This window comes from Brienomyrus brachyistius, chromosome 18, assembly GCF_023856365.1.
Source record: "Brienomyrus brachyistius isolate T26 chromosome 18, BBRACH_0.4, whole genome shotgun sequence".
Classification (NCBI taxonomy): Eukaryota; Metazoa; Chordata; class Actinopteri; order Osteoglossiformes; family Mormyridae; genus Brienomyrus; species Brienomyrus brachyistius.
In genome coordinates this window covers 7,877,541-7,900,335 of record NC_064550.1, presented here as the reverse complement: position 1 = coordinate 7,900,335, position 22,795 = coordinate 7,877,541, and the positions used below count along the sequence as shown (strand labels likewise).

General features: G+C 38.8%; 1 protein-coding gene across 2 annotated transcripts; it reads right to left on the bottom strand.

Annotated features, from left to right (window-relative positions):
• Positions 1 to 5: 5 nt before the first annotated feature.
• Positions 6 to 18,203, bottom strand: LOC125712901 (short transient receptor potential channel 6-like). Of its 2 annotated transcripts, none has more exons than XM_048983460.1 (12): positions 17,351 to 18,203; positions 15,129 to 15,870; positions 10,351 to 10,509; positions 9,912 to 10,076; positions 9,441 to 9,657; positions 7,421 to 7,648; positions 6,433 to 6,697; positions 4,843 to 5,038; positions 4,078 to 4,272; positions 3,066 to 3,113; positions 2,537 to 2,612; positions 6 to 2,458 (listed from the first exon to the last, which is right to left on the bottom strand). In XM_048983460.1, exons 1-12 carry the CDS (start codon positions 17,401 to 17,403, stop codon positions 2,319 to 2,321), a joined length of 2,484 nt encoding a protein of 827 aa, XP_048839417.1. In that variant the 5' UTR covers positions 17,404 to 18,203; the 3' UTR covers positions 6 to 2,318. The 2 variants fall into 2 exon arrangements, with proteins under 2 accessions (XP_048839417.1, XP_048839416.1); XM_048983459.1 differs by having other exon boundaries at positions 10,351 to 10,536; positions 17,351 to 18,202.
• Positions 18,204 to 22,795: the final 4,592 nt, after the last annotated feature.

The following is a 22,795-nucleotide window of genomic DNA, read 5'->3' as shown; positions in this document are numbered from 1 at the left end:
TTTCTGTTGTTCCTTTATTTAAAATGAACTTTCACAAACCGAAGGAAGACCAAAAATCCACCACTGTACCTGGCATCCAGATCTTGCTTATTAAGACACAGTGAGAATGGACAATGAACTTTATTAATGATGTTCCTCATCGGTTCAGTCTGGTGGTGTGTGAGAGAAATGTGACAGTTTTAAGGAAGTCAGTCAAACAATACTCTTAGGAAGTGTGAATAAACAAATTGATAAATACAATTAATAGTAAAAAAAAAACATGCATCTTGCTAATTTACCCTTACAAGCTTATTTTCATCAGTCGACTGACTGTCCAGAATACTTTCATTGTAAAGTCTTTCACCTGAAGTATGTCTGAATAGCCACACAGCAAAAAATATAACAAAATTCATATCTTATTCTATTAAAGCAGGGGTAGCATCAATCTTGTACCACAAAAATATACATTTCTGTGGTAAGAAAATTTTTTAAAAATTATTCGTATACCTGTTATAATACAGAACATATTAAATTAACATTGTCATCCTCAGTCATTTTTAAGTATATAAAAAAAAAATCTATTCAATTTCTAAAATATTAGTTTAAAAATTATATGAACATGCCACAATGTTAAAGCAGTGTTTTCAAATTACAGTTTTGACAGAAGGACTTCAGTGAAAGTGTAGTTAAATGTACTTTGTATAGAATCATTAGAATTTTAACCATGTCTGGAATGAATTTAATTGAGTTTAATATATTTGCATGCACTTCGTTTTTGGGTTCTTCCTTTACATATTTTAAAAAGAATATGGACCAGAGTTTTTAAAATGGCTTCAAGACAACTGGTACTCTCTCCATCTAGGGTGTAGATTTGGGTGTAGATGATTGGAACATATCATTGCCAATATTATGAGAGTGCCGTGTGTTTAGGCGGGCGGGGGTGTCTGAGATTGATTTGGTCCCTACCAGTGTTGGAAACCAAACCTACTGACTTGTTCTCCATTAAACATTTTTGTTAATATTTTAAGTTTTTACTAATATAACTGCATTTTTGTAAATGCCTCCGGAATACAGAAAGGGAGTAGGATGCATGTTTAAAAACCTCCCAGATGACCCTAAACATTCTGAAGGAGCATCCCAAACTGCTGATCTTCATGCTACACTCTGTATATCACAGTGTACCTATTACCAGTAATATTTGACATCTTTTTTCATAACTTTTTCAGCTGCGTTAAACTTTTCCTCCCCCATATACGACATCCACCCTGGAGCTACAGTCCTACATAAATTTACCTTCCCTTGTTAAATTTCTAAAGGTATCATTAAAGAAACTTTATATTTCTATTTTTAAATAACATTTCTAGTTTTGCTAGAAAATAGTTTCTAATTTAAACTGCTCACTTCAAAATCACTGGATTATCTTCAGTAATCGGGTCATGATTTCTGGTAAGAGACATTGCTGTTGTGTTTCCTGGAAGGTATTTCTGGTGCGTTGTCATCTTTCTGTGGTGATTATTCAGTCACATTATATTCGAGAGAAGCCAGACATTTCCGCCGCCCATATCTGCAACACTGGGCAGCTCCCAGCAGAACAGCCTAGATGGATAGATAAGCACTAAAGCCACTCTAAACATATTTTATTTTTAGTTTTGGGGTGAACTGCCCATTTAAATATCAGCAAATTACATAACCTGTTGTGTTAGTTAGTGGTCTATGTCTGGTGAAGCATATTATTTACTTCTATAACTCTATTGCTGAAACACATTTGTACACATCTGTCTTGCCAGAAACTAACCGTAACCACCACATCACTAAACTGGTTAACCAACTGAATATTTACTTTAGGCCAGATGTCAACTTTCTTAAACCTAATAAAAGATAAAAAATTACTATTAACCCACAACTTGTAAACATGAAACTTGGTTCATATCCTATACAGACAGTTTGATTTTTTTTCCAAAATATACTTTCCGCATCAAAATATTCACTGAGTAGTGAAAGGAATTTACATAGTATCTGCCTCTTTCAAATAGTAACATTGAAGAAGGATACATGAAACCTTTGGTTTTATACACCTGTACTTTGGAATACATAATATTACAGGAACGGTGTCTGTTCAAACTTCACATTAATATTCAAAACGAAAAACTTTTTTCAACCTTAAACTTCAGGAAAAATGAAATCCAGGAAAATAAGTAAATATATCTTGCCAGTGGAAGGAAGACTAGGAACCATCCCTCTGGTATTTGGAAGTTAATACTTTGAAATTTTAGCAGAATGCATGCCACCATGTGCCATGCTGGCATCCATACGAAGGAAGTTCTGCGTATCGAAGATGCTCAGAAATGTTTGGGCACAACAGACAGTTTCTCTTCCAGTCTTCTAATAATGATCTCGAAGTCTCTCGTGCTGTACGGCTTCTCTTCGAGGAGCTCATAACGTAAACTGCAGATGTCCTGTTTGATCTCCTTGAGTTCTCCTGTTAAAAAAAAAAGTCGTTGAGCAATTTAGGAATGTCAGACCGAATTTGTGTCATTGAAAACGATAAAATGCATACCTTCATTCACATCATCACTTTCTTTATCGGTTTGTGCTTTGAGAACGTATCGTTTTATGAGACGTGTCATTATCTTCTGTGGAACAAAAAAGCATTTTCCAATTACGTTTTTATAACATTACAATCTTGACATCAGCATTATCTATGAAATATTTTTACCAAACACAACAAACTGGTTGAGCTTGAAAAATGTCACAAGGCTGAATCTATGTAAATAATTTCTTGTACAGTTTAGCAATTGCCCTGAATCAAAATTCATACAAAATTTGAAGATGACTAGTTTTTGAATTGTGTTAATAAATGACTTGTGTGAATACATGGCTTCATTCTCACATAATGAATGTCTTCCTTTGTTTCTCAGCACTCAATGGACGACATTCCCTAGAAAGCTATGTAATATGTATGTAAAGTATGGAACCACAACTGGGCTATTATGGATCACTTGTATTACAATCTACAGGCCCTCAGTTAATATGCTGGTTAAGGTGAATTGAGCCAACCCAAATTGAGGTGAAAAGATCATATTTACCTGATACCGGCTTAGAGATGGAGAAGCTCCATAATTTTTTTGACCTTGCTGGAATGCACAAGGAAAACATTCAGAACTATCACAGAAGTTTTTTTTGACTGAAATCCCAACAATTAATATCATGAACTTTCACATTCACAATTCTCATCTTTCAAAAATGTTATGTATTTCAAGAGTAGGCTTTCTGAGTACATTATAGGCTTTCTGAGTACATTATAGGCTTCCTGAGTATTTTCTCTCAGGCTGCATATAGAGGATGTGTGTGTGTGCCCAGTGCGAGAATAGCATCAAACCCAGGGTCTATCTCTGCCTTCTACCCCATACCGCCTTGGATAGGCTACAGAATATACTCATAATATTTGGATTGTATTATCAGAAACTGCATGCAGATTAAAATAGGAAATGGAATTATGTGACAGCAACTAATGGAAATAAATCAGCACTGTGTACACAGGAACATTTCCCAAGTATAAACAGACTTGGCTAAAATAGCATAACAATGATTCTGGATGCCTCATGAATGTAAATGGACTGTCTGCAAGTTGACGTAACGTGATAAGAGGCACTTCATGATGATGTACTTTTTACTCTCTGCATTACATGTAACACTATGGCCAATATATCATTGCTTAATGATTTGAAGACCGCTTCCCCTGATTGTCAAACTTATATGTTTTACTTAAGTTCTCTGTACTAAAACGAAACAATTGTGGAACATTTTATACCTATATGTTTTACTTAAATTCTCTGATTACAACGAAAAAATTGTGGAACGTTTTAGGAACCAGGGGCCTATATCACGAAGCAGGACTTCTTGTTGAGCCGGATAACTTGTTGGATTTAAGGTAGTCTGGGCTAAATGTAAGTGAATGAAGATAAGGTCTATTTAGCCCAGACTACTTTAAATCTGACAAGTTATTTAGCTAAGCAGGAAATCCTGCTTTGTAAAACAGACCCCAGATAGCAATCAAATCTAGAAAATAAAATTGCAGCATGTAGAGATAGAACTCACCTTATTTAGCTCTGCAGTAGCTTTCTCCTCCTCTTCATGTTCATGCAACAAGAGATCCTTCACCCACAGAAAGAGGCTAATCACAGATTTAGGGCTGGGGATCAGGTTAAAGGGCACAGGAAGGGTCCTGCCCTCCTCAAAGTACGAGAACCAAAGCTTAGATCTGGCAAATTTCCACTCCACATCAGCATCACCCTGCAAACAGCATCGGTGGAAGAGATGGGTACATGTACGGTTCAGATATTTCTGTGCAAACATGAAATAATTGGTGTGCTGAATATTTATTACAGTTTTATTATAAACGCATTTATTCTGCAGAAAGTAAACTGTGTTGAACCAATTACAATATGAAGTTTCAGAAGGCTGTAGTATGGTTTTGAATATGGTAAAGGTATCAGGAGAAGTTCCACATGCTCCATTGACACACTGTCAGTGGTACCTAAGAACAGCTCTCCTTAGTATCAGCACCAAGAGACCCTTTTATCTCCAGCCTTAGACCCTCTATGCTCCTGCCCCATGGCTCATTCTGTAACTCTCCGGGTCTCATGTATTTACTCGCCTGGTTCTTTCCAGGGTCACCACTAACCGTAGCCAAATCTACAGCCTTGGGTCTGCAGATAATTACATTTATAAAGGAACAATTTCTTGTATGTTCAATTTGAAGGTTATTTATTACAGATTGTCTTATAAGGTGTATGTACAATGACAAATCTGTTGGAATTAAAATTCAAATAAAAAATAAAAAAAGAGATAAGTGTAGGTCACCTCAATTTCCTGGAAGGAGCTGTTGATCATGGCTATGAGCATGTTGAGCAGGACAATCACCATGGTGACGTTGTAGACTCCATAGAGGATGTAGCCGGTGTTTTCGATGAACTTGTGTCCATTATTGACAACAACAGATTTCACTTCAGAAAGTCCAAATATTGCCCAAAACAATGTTTTAAAGCTTTCTTCAACTCTGCAGCAGAAAATAAAATTCACATTTTTACGTTTTCTAAATTATTTACAGTATAACTCATTACAATACTACAGCAACTTTACTACTTCTTCATTTAATATTTGGTATAGAATGAGGTTTCGCACAAGACAACACTTTTTAGGATAAGGGCTTAAAGGATGGATGGATGTTTACATGGATATAGTTTAGTACCTTAAGTTTAAAAGGAATATCAGCCATTGAAGTGATGTGAAATGTTATCAAAAAGAATTCTAAACATGAAACTGATGTCTGAATGTAACGACAACCCTAGTCTCCATACAGTAAAGCAGTTAAGTCAAATGTTTTGCCTACAACCAGGTACAAAAACATCCAGTAAAACATAAGTTGAATACATATTATGAGAAACTGGTCATCTTGCATGGTATGACGGTGACCTGTTTTTCCAGGAGACATAGACTAACATAAGAACTGTGCACTGATACAGTGGGTGCACTGCAGACCTTCTGCATCACAACTTTGCAGTGTGGTTTTGATATATCACAGTCAGCAAAAGACATTACATGGGATTTCTTTCGGAGTTTTCCCGCCACCAGATGACAGACAAATAATTAATAATAAAATATACACTATATGGACAAAGGTATTGGGACACACCTCTTAATCAATGGATTCAGGGGTTTCATTCAGACCCATTGCCATAAGAGTATAAAATCAAGCACCTAGTCATGCAGTCAGGTTTACAAACGCATTTTACAAAAAATGGGTCATTCTGAAGAGCTCAGTGAATCTAAACGTGGTACTGTCATAGGATACCACCTTTGCAATAAGTCAGTTCATGAAATTTCTTCTTTGCTACAGTAGATGTTCTACAGTCAACTATTAGTCAGGGCTACTCAAATCATGGTCCTCAAGGGTGAAGCACTGCTGATTTTCCAGCCTCCTCAGAAGAGCGGCAGCTGTTATAGCAACAAAGGGGGGACCAGCTACATATTGATGCCTATGGACATAGAATGGAATGTCATAAAAGTTCCTGTGCGTATAAGTGGCCCAGTACTTTTGTCCATATAGTACATGTATAGCGCTGGTTTGGAGGACGCCAAACACGCTTATCACAGCCTCTCACAGGATACCTCACAATAATATCAATTAATAAACTTCCAATGGGTATTTCTGATGTTTAAGCAGGCTGTGTGTTCCATTACGTACATCGGCTTTTATATTGGCTATATTAAGACGGAGATTGAATTCGTTTACTAATAAAATGTAATGTATTATGGAAATGCGTTTTTGCACAGTTAGGTACCGGATTAAGTCTGAATAGTTTTGCATTCCAAAATGGGAGTGTATTATGGACTGATTATTGACGATTGACTTATTTATTTTTTTAACGTATTTTTTTATTCCTTACTCACGTTGTGAAGGCATCGTTCTGCTTAGCTCCCAGGTAGTATGAGTAGAGATTAAACATTCCGATCATGAAGGCTAAAAATACCAGGATGAAAATGACCATGAACTTAAAGATATCTTTTACTGTTCGTCCAAGTGATATCTGCAGAGGTCCCAAGCTCTCGTTCGCCGGCAGGATATACGCGATACGAGAGAAGCTGAGGACGACTGCCACTGCGTACAGGGCCTCAGAAACGATCTGTGGGTCGGAAGGAAGCCACTTGTTGCGTGCTGCAAAGGAAAACATACAATTTTATACATTTCGTTGTGATGCAAATTTCAAAGAGACATTTCTATATAATTTTCCTCCTATGACCAAAATTGGATTTTAAGATGCTGATGCGGTACGCATGTTTAGATTGATTAATCTCTTCCATGTGTTCGGTCTACCAATAACAAATACTCATTGTGTACAGGGCATAAAATAAATTTAAGCTGAAACCCACTGCATGTTTCAGTTTATAAAAAAATGTTTTTGTCATTATTATGAAATATTAGAAATATTTCTAATAAGGAACTCGATAGTTTGTTGGTTGGGCAAAGAATGTGTGTTTTACAAAATAATAATTGTCAGTGTCCAGTGTATATTTTAGGGATGTGAATATTTTTTAAAAGCTAATATCCTACCAAATAAGATAAAAGATGGTGAAATATGTTCTATCCGCATATAAATAATCATGTCATGGTAAGTATTGCTAGTTGTGTCACACATCCCAGATACGGCTGCCTGAACCTTCCTTCCTGTATTATGTGAACTGTTGTGTAAAAGCTACCATCCCATAGCAAAAAAAGATCTTGCCATTCTGTTGCATATACATTCCTTAGATATTAGACATTCTTCATTTGACATTAATGAGATGCACGTGCATGTGGCAGGTTGCAGGCGCTTGAAACAATTCAACTATCAATGCTCTATCAACTCGAGATATATCTTTCGGAAATCGTGTCACTCACCTAACCTGTAGTATTCAATCTCAAAGGGCAGTGTTATGTTGGACAGGTCCGTGTAGTGCCTGTCGACGTAGCCCTGCGCTACACACGCATGCCAGAATGCCATAAACCTTGCAATGAATGATGCCACAAATATCGCCAACATTCCAAAATCTAGAAGATTCCATGGTTCCAAGAGGTATTCCCGTGGGCCCTGTGACCAAATCTCTTTGCATTCTGCCCAGATCATGCCTAAATAAAGAAATATTGATTAATATACATTTTTTGTACATATTTTTGACATTTTTACAATACAGCAATGCCATGTTTATATGTTTAAGGTCCTAGTTCGTTTTAAGATTAAAATAAATAATAATTTTAATAACTCTCCTTAAATGTTTATCACAAGTATGTTACATTTTACATTAAAAGCTGCTATAGAACCTAGACAAACCCATAACTGCATCATGCCAGTTGTCAAACCACTTCCCAGGCTAGTCATTACATTTAATACTTCTAAAGTCTAGTAAAGATTTCTTATACATTGAAACCATTACTGATATCAATGAATTACTTAATTTGTATCATGTTGATGCTGGTGTTGTTGGTCTATAAATAAAATATACACTATATTCCAATATAATTCCAGGTGAACGTCAAGTATTGTAGTGTAAAATAGAAGTGTTAAATCATCTAGTGCTGGTGTACATGCACAAAATACAATGATGTATTTTAGTTTTCATATATGACCTTTCGGTCCAACAAACAAACTTCATCACAGTCAGACCCACAAATGTATCAGTTTGTGATGTACTGAAGTATACAGCAGTGATATATTACTGGATTTCTTAATTTAGCCTGATGTTTAGGTCAAATAAGTGAACAACTAAGTGTCTGTATGGGGTACTTTGTCTTTGTGATTCACCAGCAAGTCTTGCCATAAATTCTAAAAGTTGCAAGAACCGTCCTAGAAGGACACATTACTCTTTCACAAAAAGGTCTCCATCACTGCTGGGGAATGTCTCATAAATGAACTTGGGAGTTGGTGACCAGAAAGTGCTGAGTCATACCACAACTGAGTCATAAGATCTACATTGTGAGAAGCAACCATTTCAGCACGTAAAGCTTTTTTTCACTTGTTGAGATCATCCCGCCCTCTGAGTCACTGAGATCTTTTCTTTTAGCCGTGGTAATCAAATTAATGGGCAACAAGGTCTGCCCATGATTTTTATATATAAACCTTAAACATTAATGCCTTATCTTTAATTCACTTAGGGAACACTGCTATGGAGGTACCTAATTCAAATTAATGTTACATCCATTCAGTTTTTTTCAATTTTGGTAGTTATACAAAGAACATAAGAAATTTACAAACGGGAGGAGGACATTCAGCCCTTCAAGCTCGTTTGGGGAGAACTTAACTAATAGCTCGTGTTTCATTATATTTTACACTTGTTGTTGTTGCACTTACAGTTTTTATCAGGCGTAGCTGGTCAAGCAGTCACTTGTTACTTGTTTTTTATATACAATGAAAGTTACATTCAATATAACTGACCAAATGGATAAATGTAAAAATGTAAAATAAAAATAATCATGTACAGATGCTCCTCTACTTACAAAAGAGTTATGTTACAAATGGCTGTTTGTAACTTGAAATGTTCGTAAGTCGTTATTCAACTTCATTTTAAGGGTATACGCAAGTACAAAGAACTAGGCTGCTGGGAGTACGCACGCTACGCTGCTGCACGGCGGGACTAGCGGCCAGAAGTCATACTAGGCGGAATTGGTGTTCATAATTGATGTTGCGGACAGGAAACGGGAGCCTAATGAACAAAATTAGGACTTACTGTACAGTCCTCTTCGTTCGTATGTCTGAAACTTCGTAAATTGAAGTTCATAAGTAGAGGAGCGTCTTTATATATAAAAATTGAAGTTGACATTTATTCTGTTGTAACAACTTTGTGATAAGCAGAAGTTTATTGAGGAGTGTGATGTGGAAGGGGTCTGTCGTGCCAAAAACAGGTCTGGGAGAAGGGTACCTGACCTATGACCCAGGAAATGATGAGTGTTTCCATCCAGGTGAAGGAAGTGGTCTTCATGCGAAAGAGCTGCTTGGGGTGGTCCTGAACCGTTGTGTTGGGGAGCAGATCTGTCCCCTCGAAGCGGTCTGCGGCATTAAACACCAGGAGGCCGAGGAAAATGGTGAAGGAGGCTGCGTGGCTGACAAATTTCATAAAGGGGCCCCGCATGACCTTTCCCAACTTAGAGATAAAGCACACAGCAAATAAACATTTCGTCATTCTGTTTTTCACATTCAGGGTTAACTCAAAATATAATTTTTTCATATAATGAAGTATAACTCATTGCTTTAAAGTGTATGAACACAAAAGATGTACCAAATAAATGTGCCAAATATAAATGACAAATTGAGAATGACAAAACATGTATTTTTTACTACTCATCGTCATGGACTAGAGAAAAATATTGTGCTAGCTAATGGGTCTTGGAGAATTACCTTACTGCAGGGTGCAATCAGGTAAACCAGGGCCAGGAAAGGTAGGCCGATGGCTACAGCGAGGGCAACCAGGAATTTGACAGCCATGGTTTGCTGCCGAATTCCTGATAGGTTCTCATACCAAATCGACACAAGCTGCTGCTGGCAGTTGGGATGGGCAACAAACTATTCAAAAGGAAACAGCACAGGAAATCAAGGTTAATGCTTTCTGAATATTAATGTAACATATTTTTCTTTATGTTAATTAGTAGTATATGCAGATACAGTATTGAGTTTTATTGATACACTGTGTTGGAATTCTTATCGTAATACAACTTAACATGTAGCTATATAATTATCAGCCCAATGTATAGACAGGTAGCTCATATTTAAGATTTTTACCTTTTTCTTTTCGGACTTATTGTTTGAAAGGACTGAAGTTATTTGCAAAGGCACTTACCTTTTTTACTTCATATTTTATAGCCAGTTTTAATCGTAGAAGGCTGGGTCGAGCAGGTAAATCTGGGCTTTCACCTGTGTCAACATCACCATTCAGTATGGCTTCCACTTCTTCTGTGTTTCGACACAAATCCAAAAGACCCACAACAAAATCTTTACACTGCAAAGATAATTTCTTGTAATCGTTCTGAAAATAGAAATTTGTCCGGTTAAAATTTGTTTTACTAAAATAATTCCTTTATAAAATAACAATTGTGCCTGATTATACCGTACAGGTACAATGACAGCTAAAGACCGTTAGTGACTTTGCTAACATATATGTTAGGGATTTGTCAGAAACTCTTGTCACAAATCCTAATTTCCCTACCTAAAGCATTGCACAAAAAGTTTCTCACAAACCTACACAAATTATGTTTATGAGACAAAAGTGTGTTGTCCATATCCTAGGAAAACCCTTACAGAATATAGTCCTTTTTAGAATATACTGTAATGACCAGGGGCGCCGCTAAGGGGGGGAAAGTTGGGACAATTCTAAGGGCCCACGCCCTTTAGGGGCCCCCAGAGATCTGAATGGGTGTGGTAGGGGGGCCCAACCTCATATTTTGTCATAGGGCCCAAAATTGCTAGCGGCGCCCCTGGTAATGACTAGTATTTATTATAAAGATATGTGTTGATTTTGTTCTCATGCTCTAATAATAATTAAAAGGCATTGGGGCAGAAGTGTCGTATTACCACCGTGTTTCTTCCAATGAAGAAAAGCTTGCTTACATAGTGCAATGGAGTACCTGCTTCCTAACCTGACAATGGGTAATGCTACTTGCTAACGGTAACAGCTGGGGGGTCCTGTGGGGGTTATGAGACAGCTATGTTGCAACGAAAGATGAAAAACAAATCAAGTTATGGAATAAGAAAAGGGGAAAATTGTAATGTAGACTGGGCACGCTTCTGGGCAAAACTGGAGAATGAGTTTGGTAGGATCATACCAATGAGAGACATAAGTGCGTTCAGACCCAGTAAGAGACAAAGTCTGCTGTCCAAGGACACTGAGGAATGTATTTGGAGCTAGTCCAGTGAGGAGCTGTTAAGGAGATAGCGTATTCTCACAGCAACTCTCCTTTTTCGCCAGTTAGGAAGGTGTTTGGGGATAACAATGCGATACACCAATGTTTTAACATTGTTCCTTACGCTGTTACTATTCTTTCTTCTATCCCTCCTGCTGCAAAATCATATTCTGACATTGACCTGGCAAATGCGCTTTCATCTATAGCCGTTCATCCTGATTTACTGTATTGTCTTGCGTTTACATTTCAGGGTAAGCAATGGACCTCGGCTGTCATGCTGCAGGAATATACCGTGTCTCCCTCTGTTTATTTTCAAGAGCTGTCTAAGAATTTCGAGTTCGTCTTTTCAAAAGGGGGCAGCACATTGGTCCAATATGTACCCAAGACACGCTACAAGATTTATTAATCTATATAGCTAATAATGGCCACATGGCCACAAAAGGAAAATTACGACTCTGGTAAAACAGGAAGTTACCTATTTAGGACACATTTTGACTCCTGAGGGAAGAAGCATGGATCCAGAACAAAACTGAAGCTATTAAACAAACAAACAGCAATTGCTATCACATATGGGAACTGTGGGTTATTGTGAACCCCATAGAATTTGCAAAGAGCACTCAACCCTTTTGAGAAATAATGCATAGGAAGGGACTAAATTTGACGGGTGACTTGACGAGGACTGAGGAAGCTGAGAAGACCTTTGCAGATTTGAACTGCACACTTTTGGGAGCTCGTACACTGGGCATTCCGAATTATCATTTTTGTGGGAGAGATAAATGGATTAAGAGTCTTTAAGAGTCAGCAGTGATAGTACAGAAATATGGGGATAAATGTAGGCGTACAGCTTATTACTCAAAATGCTTAGATTCAGTTCCCCAGGTAGACGGGTCTGTTCAATTGCCCAGGTTGATTGGCCCATTCCACATCTTTCTCATCACCAAGATAGCAGTGAAAGTCTTTAGAAGGTCCAGCTGGATCCATGATAGCCACTGCCGCAGTGTTCTACAGGTATTGAGGGACTGGGTACGAGACTGACTCCGGGGACGACAGTGGCATGGATGAGTAATAGATGACATCATAACAGACAGGGTGCACGGGTCCACTTCTGGTCACAACGCAGACCAGGATGAGAACCAGACGGCATCATGATGGAATCCCTGGTGAAATAACACCCTGACATCTCACAAAGCATTGTAATCATTGTTACCAGGAACCTGTGAGACTGATGTGTACAATGTTAATCATGTGTGTGAGTGTGTGTGTGTGTGTGAGTGTGTGTGTGTGTGTGTGTGTTGGTGTGTGTTGGTGTTTCTGCCTCTCTGGACGGTTGCATTTGGCTGTTAAAAGAAGGGAATGTGGAGGACAGAAAACAATGTTAGTTAACGCAGCTAAATGCAGAGATTCTGTGTAAGGAAAACAGCTCCGAACTTTGTGAAGAAAGACCACCCCAGCCATGTCTCCTAGGCACGTTAAAATGTGAACACTATTGTTCGGGGTTTAGCCAGGTTTTGGCTGATTACAAAAAAAAGCAATTCAGAAACTGAGAGGATTCTGTCAACCATATGATGTTGTGTGTACCAAACTTAACACAACAGCTTTCACTACTTAAAGTTATAGGAGACCTGGGTAACATGATGGTTAATTGTGTTATACTGTTGTTTCATACATCCAAGGATGTGGCTTTAAATCCCACCCCTGTTTCTGTGGATTACTGCAGGGATATTGTGAGGAGTCATTAAATGATCGGGGCAACTAAGAATACATCTTCATTGGCAGCTGGTAAACCATGATAGCTCTGTGCGATAGAGATGAAAGTAGTAGGGTCAAAAAATAGCACTTTTCTACCGTGACACAGCTTTGACCATTGTCGTTAATCTTTTTAAAGAAAGTTTAAAGGGTAGACCATAAATGTTATTTATGAGTCTTTGTTTAATCTAGACGTTTTAAATGCACGTCTCAGCAGTCATGTGGTTCCAGCAAACTGCACAGGGGGGGCATGGGAAAGAGTCACTGTACAGTGAAACATAATATTAGTGTCTGCAGCTGGGGGAGTGGAGATACCTTCTGTAAGTTTACAGAAGTAACAGACATGCAGCTGCCTTAATGCCCAGCCAAACTGAAAAAAAGAAAAAAAAAACTAGCATACTCTATTATGCTATTATATAATGATATTACACTTATAGATCAGACTATTTATTAACTTGACATATACTAAAGGACCTGTAAGATTTATGTTACCAACATTTGCGTCATTCTTATATGGTACATTTGATACAATGATGCTGTATATGGCCAGTTTTTCGAAACTGCATGTGAGCATAAAGACGTCATTTGTCTCATGATCAGTGCAAAAACAGAATTTAAAAGGCAGGAAATCAAATTCATATTCATAAAACAGGATGTAGATTTTGTACTTGAGCGTATTAAAAGAGTATCATCAGGTGATTAATATTCCTGCAATATTAATATTCTAACAGCAGTGGGGTCAGTTACCACAGTACCGCAATGTTGTTATATGCTGTTCAGAAATCGCCACAGATCCGTAAACCGGCTCTGGTCTGGTGCCTTTTTGCACAACGGACCAATACTGGTCTGAATCCGCTTTCTGGATTGGAATCAGATAAGGACCATATATGGGACAGATTTATATTAAATGTTACCAAATGTGACCCATATCTTCACCAGAGACAAAAGTTAAAATCAGAGGCACTATGAATGGGGTCAGTGAGTGGTTCTGTGTACTTGTTATCAGAAGGTTGCTGGTTCAAGCCCCACCCTCCGCAGACTGAACTATGCAATAGCTGACCCTGCATTGAAACCCATAAGGTACAGAGAGTAAAATATGGCATGAAATATCACGTATTTGTTTGTTAAATGTGGCTCATACTCAGTTTTTCCAGGCTGACTGCTGACCAGTTCTGCCCCAGGATCCTGCCTTCACACATGTGGGCAGTGAGTGGCTGTGCTCATGAGCAGGTGGTTCCTGGTTTGAACTCCGGCCCCAGTGGAGCGGTTGAGCCAGATCTGATTTTAAATTTTGACTCTGGTGCAGATATGGGCCACATTTAGTAACACTCAATGTAAATCTGACTCATATATGGTCCAAATTCGTTTCTAATCCAGAAATTGCTATTGAGAATTCTTGCCACTACATCTCCAGGTCCAGCCATTAAACCCACAATTACATGATTTAGATAACTAATCATTTATATGACATTTCATCTATAATGAAATGGCCAGTACATCACAAAAATAATTGGGTTAAAAAGAAGGATAAAGATCAGTTTAATAATTAATACTTTATTGATCCCAATGGGGAAATTCCCTTTATGTCTCCCCCAATGTGCTCTGTGTAGGTGAGAGCAAGCAGGCTGCAATAAGCACCCAGGCAGCTGGGGGTTAAGGGCCTCGCTCACGGACCCACAGACACAGCAGGGCCAGTGGCCTGTACTATGAAGCGGTATTGCTGGCTTATCAGGGTAACTTGTCAGATTTAATGTACACTTGTACACTTTGCCCAGACTACCTTAAATCCGACAAGTTACCCCAATAAGCCAGTAACTCCACTTCGTAGTACGGGCCACTGGCTTGAACCTGTGATTTTCTGATCACATGCATCCCACTGGGCCACACACTGCCCCCCAAGGAAGTTAGGTTGATGTATTTTTTTTTTATGCTGAAGTGAAACTGTTTAACCAAAATACGAAGATTTTCTTACCTTGAATTCCTTCTCTATATTGGCTAAAACAGCCAGTTCATTGCTTAGCTCCAAGGCTGACAACACAGCATCCTCACTTGATAGCGAAAGGTAGGCGGGGCTTGCCAGACCTTTGTAAGCATTAATTCGTGACCGTGAGTGACTGAACGAGTCATATTTCCTATGGTAGTTGCAGGTTTTGCACTGGCAGAAGTAGTCATGGGGGCGATTGATTTGCGCGCCCTTTCTCAGAAGGATATGGACAATCTCAAACTCTTGGCAATGAGAGGCCAGAATGATAGGCGTTATGTCGTGGGAAAATCGAGTCCCGTCCTCATCGTAAGCAAAGAAGTCATCGTGCATTTCTGCCTGGCTGGGACTGGTAGTCAGTCTCCAGGAACCAGCGAAGGCTTTGTGTCCTAAAATGGCCTCCACGATTCGCACATATCCTTTACTGATTGCCAGTAACAGAGCATCCCCTATCCGGGCTAAGTTGTCCTTCTTCAGTAGTAGTTCCATAACTTCCAAATGCTCATTGGCCACAGCAAGCTGCAATGCATTCTGGCCCATGTAGTCCACACAATTAACATTGAGATCTGGCAGTTCCTCCAGCATCTTGCGTATTAGAGGAATATTTCCATACTCTGCCGCCTCCAGGAAGTGCTCCTCCGTCACGGAGAGGTTGTTGTACGGTTCATTGAAAATGTAGGCAGGCCCACGCCTAACCTTGGCCAGAGACTGCCTGGAGAGGATCTGTCTGTCACTGTTGATGGGGAGAAAAGAATCATTCCAGAACCCACAGGCAGTCCATGTTTTTGCTCCCTCCCAGCTCCCTGCCAGACACTCCACATTTTTACCGGGAGCTGGGAGGGAGCAAAAACATGGCTTGTCTGTGAGTCCCCAAGGACTGGACTGGGAAAAACAAAAACAGTTCTGTTCAGCTTTGTTAAAACAAATAACCATTCATACCTACTGCATTTTAACACTCCTGCAATCAAGAAATTTTCAGTTCTGCATATTTTAAACCCAACAATGCAATTGTATTGTTTGCCTATTCTCAAATAGTATTTTTTTGTATGTAAGGTCATATGTAGTCAGTACTGCCATAAAATGTACTAAGGTAGTGAAATAGCTCAGAAAAATACAAAAAACATGAGTACCAAATGAAATAAAGAAGATTTATCTGAACATTTTTGAGTATCACAATAGTACCACAACTATTATATAACTGTATCCTATTACATCAGTATTGTTATGTAAATGAGAACGTATTAAATCAGACATAGAGGCCAAAGTAAAAAAAAAATCAACATATTGTGAGTTTTTTAGAATGGTGTGGTAATTTACAAATGCCGAAATTGTTCCTAGAAAACTCTTCAGATACTCTGGAGTGATTGCAGTGCCGCTGTTAACAATGTAGCAGCAACTTCCCCCTTCTCAGGTTTTCTCACTATATCAATCACATTAAACATATTTCTTTAACTTGAAGTTTTTAATATGTGAATTAGAAGTATTTTCTGAATACACTGTGCTTTGAAATTTCTGCAAATATTTAAATACACAATAATCTGATGGTCTATTTTAGGTCTAATATATTATTTTGCTTTCATTGTTCAGTCAAAATAGTGAGGGTGTTTTATTACGATAAATATAATTTTAGCATCATAAATAAAAAAATTTATTTTTTGAGAATTTGCATTTCTTGTTTTAACTGACCTTAGCCATAGCACAGGAAACTTGTAGAAACTCCATTATTACATTATACAATATTTTTTTAAAAGCCAAATGAGTGAAAACGATTTTTTAAAGTTTTAAAACTTTAAATGTCTTTTATAGCCAGCGTTAAAGCTGACAGCATAGAACTCCCTGTGTATTCTAAATTGGTACATTGTAAATAAGTAACAGAAAGTCAGTGTAAATAACAGTGTCTAAATGAAAGAATCTAAATGAATTAACTATTTTAATAACAACGTAAGATTTTAATCTGTCGAAATGTAACCGATGATTAAAGGTGATTAGGTGGGAAAAACGATTCCTTACATAAAATCTCATAGGCACCATCACTGTTTATTATATGATTATATGTTGTAAGAATTGAAGTAACTCAGCATGTATACAAGTACATTATTGTAACATTGATCAAAATTGTTCTAGTTGGTAAATTTTCTCACACAGTAAAATAATTATGGAAAAACAGGAAACATACTCAACAGAGTTAATAAATAGACGAAATAATTACTCACCGGTGATAGACTCGGTATTTGCCACATTTTTCTTCCATAAAGTCTGGTCCCATTGGTCCCTGTGATTGTACTTTATTCCTTTTGCTTGTATTCCCAGTTACTGGTACAGTTTTCGTTCGGTTTTATTTTTAAATAACTAATTCATCTCGACATATGTGGTAAGCAAAAAAAAAACTGCAGCAGCACCAGCGTCTCTGCTCCAATATTTATTTTCGGTTTCTAACCGATAGACGGGACTAGTGAGAGCCGCTTCATTTCATATGTCGTAGAAACGAATATTTTATTTCCGAGAGCTTAACTCAGAAATATATCTCTTACATATTGTTATGTTATTTTCTTTGTTATTTACCGAAGCACTTTTCTGTGTATATACGAGGGAAGAGTCTATATTTTAACTTAACAAGCTATGGAACGTCTTAGTCAGCGATGTGAAATCCGTCGTTATAGAAATTAGTGTTAGACAAACACATAATTGCTGCTTGTGTCCGTTCCCTTTGTCACAGACCTCCAGCTACATATAGAAATTTGACCCAATCTATCTTGCGTCTATAATGACAGCACCACCCCCTGTCTACATAAAATACAGACAGAGAAACGAATAGCATCTGAAATCGTTTGTAAAAACTATAGAACGGTAAATTTAAAAATCACTCTCTGTCAGTTCTCCATCGTCAGTGAGGGAATATATTATTTTTTACAAAGTTGATAAGCGGTCAGATCTAATGAATCTTCGGTAGGAAAAAAATTATCTGAGGTTGCCATTTAAGTAAATTTCCTTCCTTCCATCCATCCATCCATCCATCCATCAATCCATCCATCAATTCATCCACGAGGTTCTATCCGTTCTAGAGCCTTCCCTTTCCTAGGCAGCATGGGACACCAAAGGGGGGGGGGGGGGGTGAGGGAGAGGATACAAACCCATCATTAATTTAAAATGTTTCATTGACAACTTTATCGCACAGTACAGTAATACATCCACATTAAAAATTTTGAATTAAAGTATTTTGAATTAAAGAATTAAATTTGAATTAATTTTTCTGGCATACAAACTAAATGACAGGAAATACATACTTTAGAATATTTGAACAGTTTATTTTGACGTTTTCACGATGGATCACTTGTCCAGGACCTTTATCATCACATAAGATGTAAAGTTTCCACCGGAAACTACAGCAGTGACCCACTATACTCTCCTTTGTTACTTTTTCACTTCTCGACCTGCCTTTTCTCCCTCTCCCTGTTCCTCTTATCATGGGGTACAAATGCTACCTAATATTCCTTCCATCTTCTACCAAAGTTCTGTTTTCACTATTATTCACTGTGATTATTCATTTTAATTCACTTGCTTGCTTGCCAGTTCAGTCCTCTCCTCCTCTTATCATCACTTTCAGCCTCCCCAGACTCTCTCATTTCTCCACCTTCTAGACCACCCATCTATGGCAGCCTCCAGTCTACACACACTGGTGGACGACAGCTCTAGTGGGATAGAGCTCAAATCCTTTTGCAGAACCAGGTCTGCTCTTTACCATACTACTAGAAACGTATGACTTTCAAAGAAAACTGTGGAATAAAGGCAGCTTATAGTCTTAGGAAATCTGTCATTTCCAGTTTAACTTTACTCACCTGCATGTAATGATTTGTATGGATGTTTGCGATTCAGCACCTTATGAAATAGCCCAGGGGTCTCGGATCACGTTAATGTGTCCCTGGATACAGGTAGGTTGTGGCCAGAAATTTTTTATATTCATCAGAGTATACTGCAGAATATCCTCTTGAGAAAATGTTATGGGGTAATTTGCTAGAAAATATATAGCATTCCCAAAATCAGAAAAAGCTTTTATATATAATATAAAAACTGTTGTGATACACATACATATAATCACACTCTGGGCTGTTTACCTAAATGCCTGTTACTGGAACGTGCAAGGGGACGAGTACTCAGTAAGCATGCAAACTCCACACACACAGAGCCAGGCTTCGCGATTCCTTCTAGAGGCGTTTAAATAGATTGCCTTATTATGGAGTCATGGCAAAAAGCCCAGAATAGAGCCAGCTAAAGATCATTAAGATGGTTGCATGCACATCGCCGTAGTGAAATCCCAATTCATAATACCTATGAACACAAAGAGGTACTGTTTGCAAACAGCTGACACTGTTTATTGACATGGATAATAATTTATGACAGAAGATTCAAGCAACCACAAACAGGCTGAAGTTTGCTGACTTGCTCCATCAATTTTTAATGTCATCATACCAACATGGGACTACCAGGTCAGGTCCGGTCCGTTTGGGGACGGAGGTGGACATTTCAGGTCCAGAGAGTAAAAGTCCAGTCCAAGATTTTGGTTCATCAAACCAGTTGAGTACTCTGTGATGGTGTATACTCAACTGGTTGGCTGAAACAAACATTTGGTCCGGACTTTTACTCTCTTGACCTGAATTACCCACCTCTGGTGGGGGAGCCTGCACCCACCATACAACAAGACACCTTGGGATCCTGGTTGGTGACCCCCCCCCCCCCCCCCAGGCCAACACATGGTCCAGTCCCATCCTCTGGAAGTGACAATCTATCTGCCGCAGCCAGGTGTAACAGGGGCGTCCCCTCGGCCTGGTCCAGCCAGCAATGAGGATCCTGCGAGCCGGATCACCCTCAGGGAAACGCGCCACATGGCCGTAGTGCTGTAACTGACGCTCCCTCACAATGCAGGTCACGTGCCTCATTCAGGACTCCTCTAGCAACCGCTCGTTCAACACAAAGTGAAACCAGGGATACCCAAGGACTCTCCAAAGAGACACAGTATCAAAGGAGTCCAGTTTCCATCTCAGCTCACTGGGTAGCGTCCATGTCTCACAGTCATACAGTAAGACAGGGAGGACCAGGACTCTAAAGACTTGGATATTCATCTTCGTACAAAGGTATTAGGAGTGCCACACACCCCTCTCCAGTGACTTTATGACCCCCCCCCATGCTCTCCCAGTTCATCTACTGACTTCATAGGTGTGATTTCATACTTAAATACACCATAAGGTCCTAAATTAATTTAAATTTATTACATAAGCAAAGATATTTTTTGGCTCAAATTAATGAGAACAAGCTATTTTGTGAGCCATTCATCACCATATTGAGGAAGAAAAATACTCGCTATGTTCCAGAGTGTTTCATTTATTGAGAACTGGGTGACAGTGAAATATAGTCTCAGTTGAACCCTTGGTGATCTAGGACTGAAAAAAAACAATTTATTTTTTTCCTTTATTTTTTAAATATGTACAGTACTGTACAAGTCATGGGGGCAGCATGGTGCTGTAGCGGTTAGCACTGTTGCCTCACACCTCTGGGACCCGGGTTCGAGTCTCCGCCTGGGTTACATGTGTGTGGAGTTTGCATGTTCTCCCCATGTCGTTGGGGGTTTCCTCCAGGTACTCCGGTTTCCCCCCACAGTCCAAAGACATGCTTCGGCTAATTGGACTTGCTAAATTTCCCGTAGGTGTGCATGTGTGAATGACTGGTCTGTGAGTGTGCCCTGCGATGGGCTGGCCCCCCATCCTGGGTTGTGCCCATTGCTTCCTGGATAGGCTCCGGACCCCCCGCGACCCAGTAGGATAAGCGGTTTGGAAAATGATATTTAAACAACCTTCATGTTGCTATAAATGAAATGAGTGTCAAAGTTTGTTAGCTTAGCCGTTTCAAAAGCGAGTGTTTAACACACCAATGTATTTTTTTTATTTGACCACTTAGCACATCCCATATAGCTAATCAATACCTCATTCACTTTTTAGAAGTAATTAATTTAATTGAGTTGGTGGTAAAATTTACTGCATACATAGAGCGATGTACATCGAGCCAATCCAGCAGGATATCGGTAACTTCTTGAAGAATACAAGAAATTATTGCTTGTTTTTATTGTGTTACTCTTCGTTTGCATAGTATGTTCTGAGAAAATATGCACTTACTACCCAGTTAAAGAGCTTTAAACAGTTTCTTTGATTGCCGAAGACGTCTGCCCATCACCGTATGTGTTCCGATATTGTCGGCTACTCTCCTAAAGAGTGACTTTATGCAGATAGGGAACCAGGGTTATACGAAACATTACATAGCCAAGTGACAAAAAGCAGACACTGAATTCCTTTGGGTCTGAAGCTGGAACTTGCCGTGAACTTGTGTTCTGTTCTCGTAATCTCGTGATGATGCGTGGGAAAATACTGCAATACCGCTACATCCTGGGGAAGACCGTGCAAAGGAAAAAGCATCTTTGGTAGTTTGACACATATCTTCTACATTAATTACTTCCAAACACAAAAGGAAAGCCAGCTCTCTATTTTCCAAGACTGATAACTTGACGTGACATTCAACTGAATAGGATTTTTTAGGCCTTGTCAATCTCATTATTCAGTAATTAACTGAAAAGTGGAGAAATCATATTTTGGTTATTTTTTTTACTTAACTCAGACGTGGATGGGAGACAAACGACAGATCAGAGTTATGTTAGATTAAATCTTGTGTACAGGTTCATTATTACAGTCATGTGCTGCATAGCAACATTTCGGTCAATGACAGACCACATATGCGACGATGGTTCAATAAGCCTGTGATGAAGCATTGTAACGCCAGTGTTAAACGCATTATGAACGTGTTTGCGGTGATACCGGTGCAAAGTAACCTACTGCATTGCCAGTGTTATAAAAGTATAGCATACATATGGGCGATGGTAGCGCAGGAGCTAGTGCTGTCGTCTGGCAACTGGAGAGTTGCCAGTTCGAACCCTGGTTCCTTCTGACCCCCTTGAAATGTCCTTGAGTAAGACAATGAACCCCAAATTGCTCCCAGTGACCAGGTTGGTGCCTTACATGGCAGCCTCCGCCACCGGTGTGTGGATGTGAGGCATGAATTGTAAAGTGCTTTGAGTGTTCGTGGAAGTAGAAAAGTGCTATATAAATGCAATCCATTTATAATGATAATAAATCAATATGTTACTGGCTTATTTGCTATACTGTAGTTTTTATCATTGTTTTGAAGTGTACTCTTTCTACTTAGAAAAAAGTTTACTGTAAAACAGTATGCTGTTTAACTACATTCTACGATGTTTGAAATCATGTAACAACGCATTTTTCAACAAGCAATTCAATTAAGCAACGCCTGTCTGTATAGCAAAGCAAGTGTGTCTGCGTAAATTTTTCCAAATCAATATCAGTTTGTTACAGTAGGTCGTAGTTATGACACTAGCTATAAAACTGTGGAGGCTGTTGGCATTGCAGATCTGTGGAGGTAAGTCAAAGACAAGGTCATGGGAAGGCAAATGTTTCTGTTTATTTTTTTCATTACTTAACATAGATGACCATCACAGCTGCAGACAGATTATTTTTGTCCCACTTCCGGAGCTAGGAGATATACTCCGCCAAGGTCCCAAACTGCTTTCCTTGGGGATTTCTCATGATCTCACTGCCACT

Bases quoted from the DNA above. Each gene is read 5' to 3' on its own strand.
- LOC125712901 (XM_048983459.1), bottom strand. From the start codon at position 17,403: ATGGGACCAGACTTTATGGAAGAAAAATGTGGCAAATACCGAGTCTAT. The intron at 9,658-9,911 runs GTAATTCTCCAA...TTTATCTCTAAG, and splicing joins TGATTGCACCCTGCAGTAAG to TTGGGAAAGGTCATGCGGGG. The intron at 2,613-3,065 runs GTAAATATGATC...TTTGTTCCACAG, and splicing joins CATCTCTAAGCCGGTATCAG to AAGATAATGACACGTCTCAT.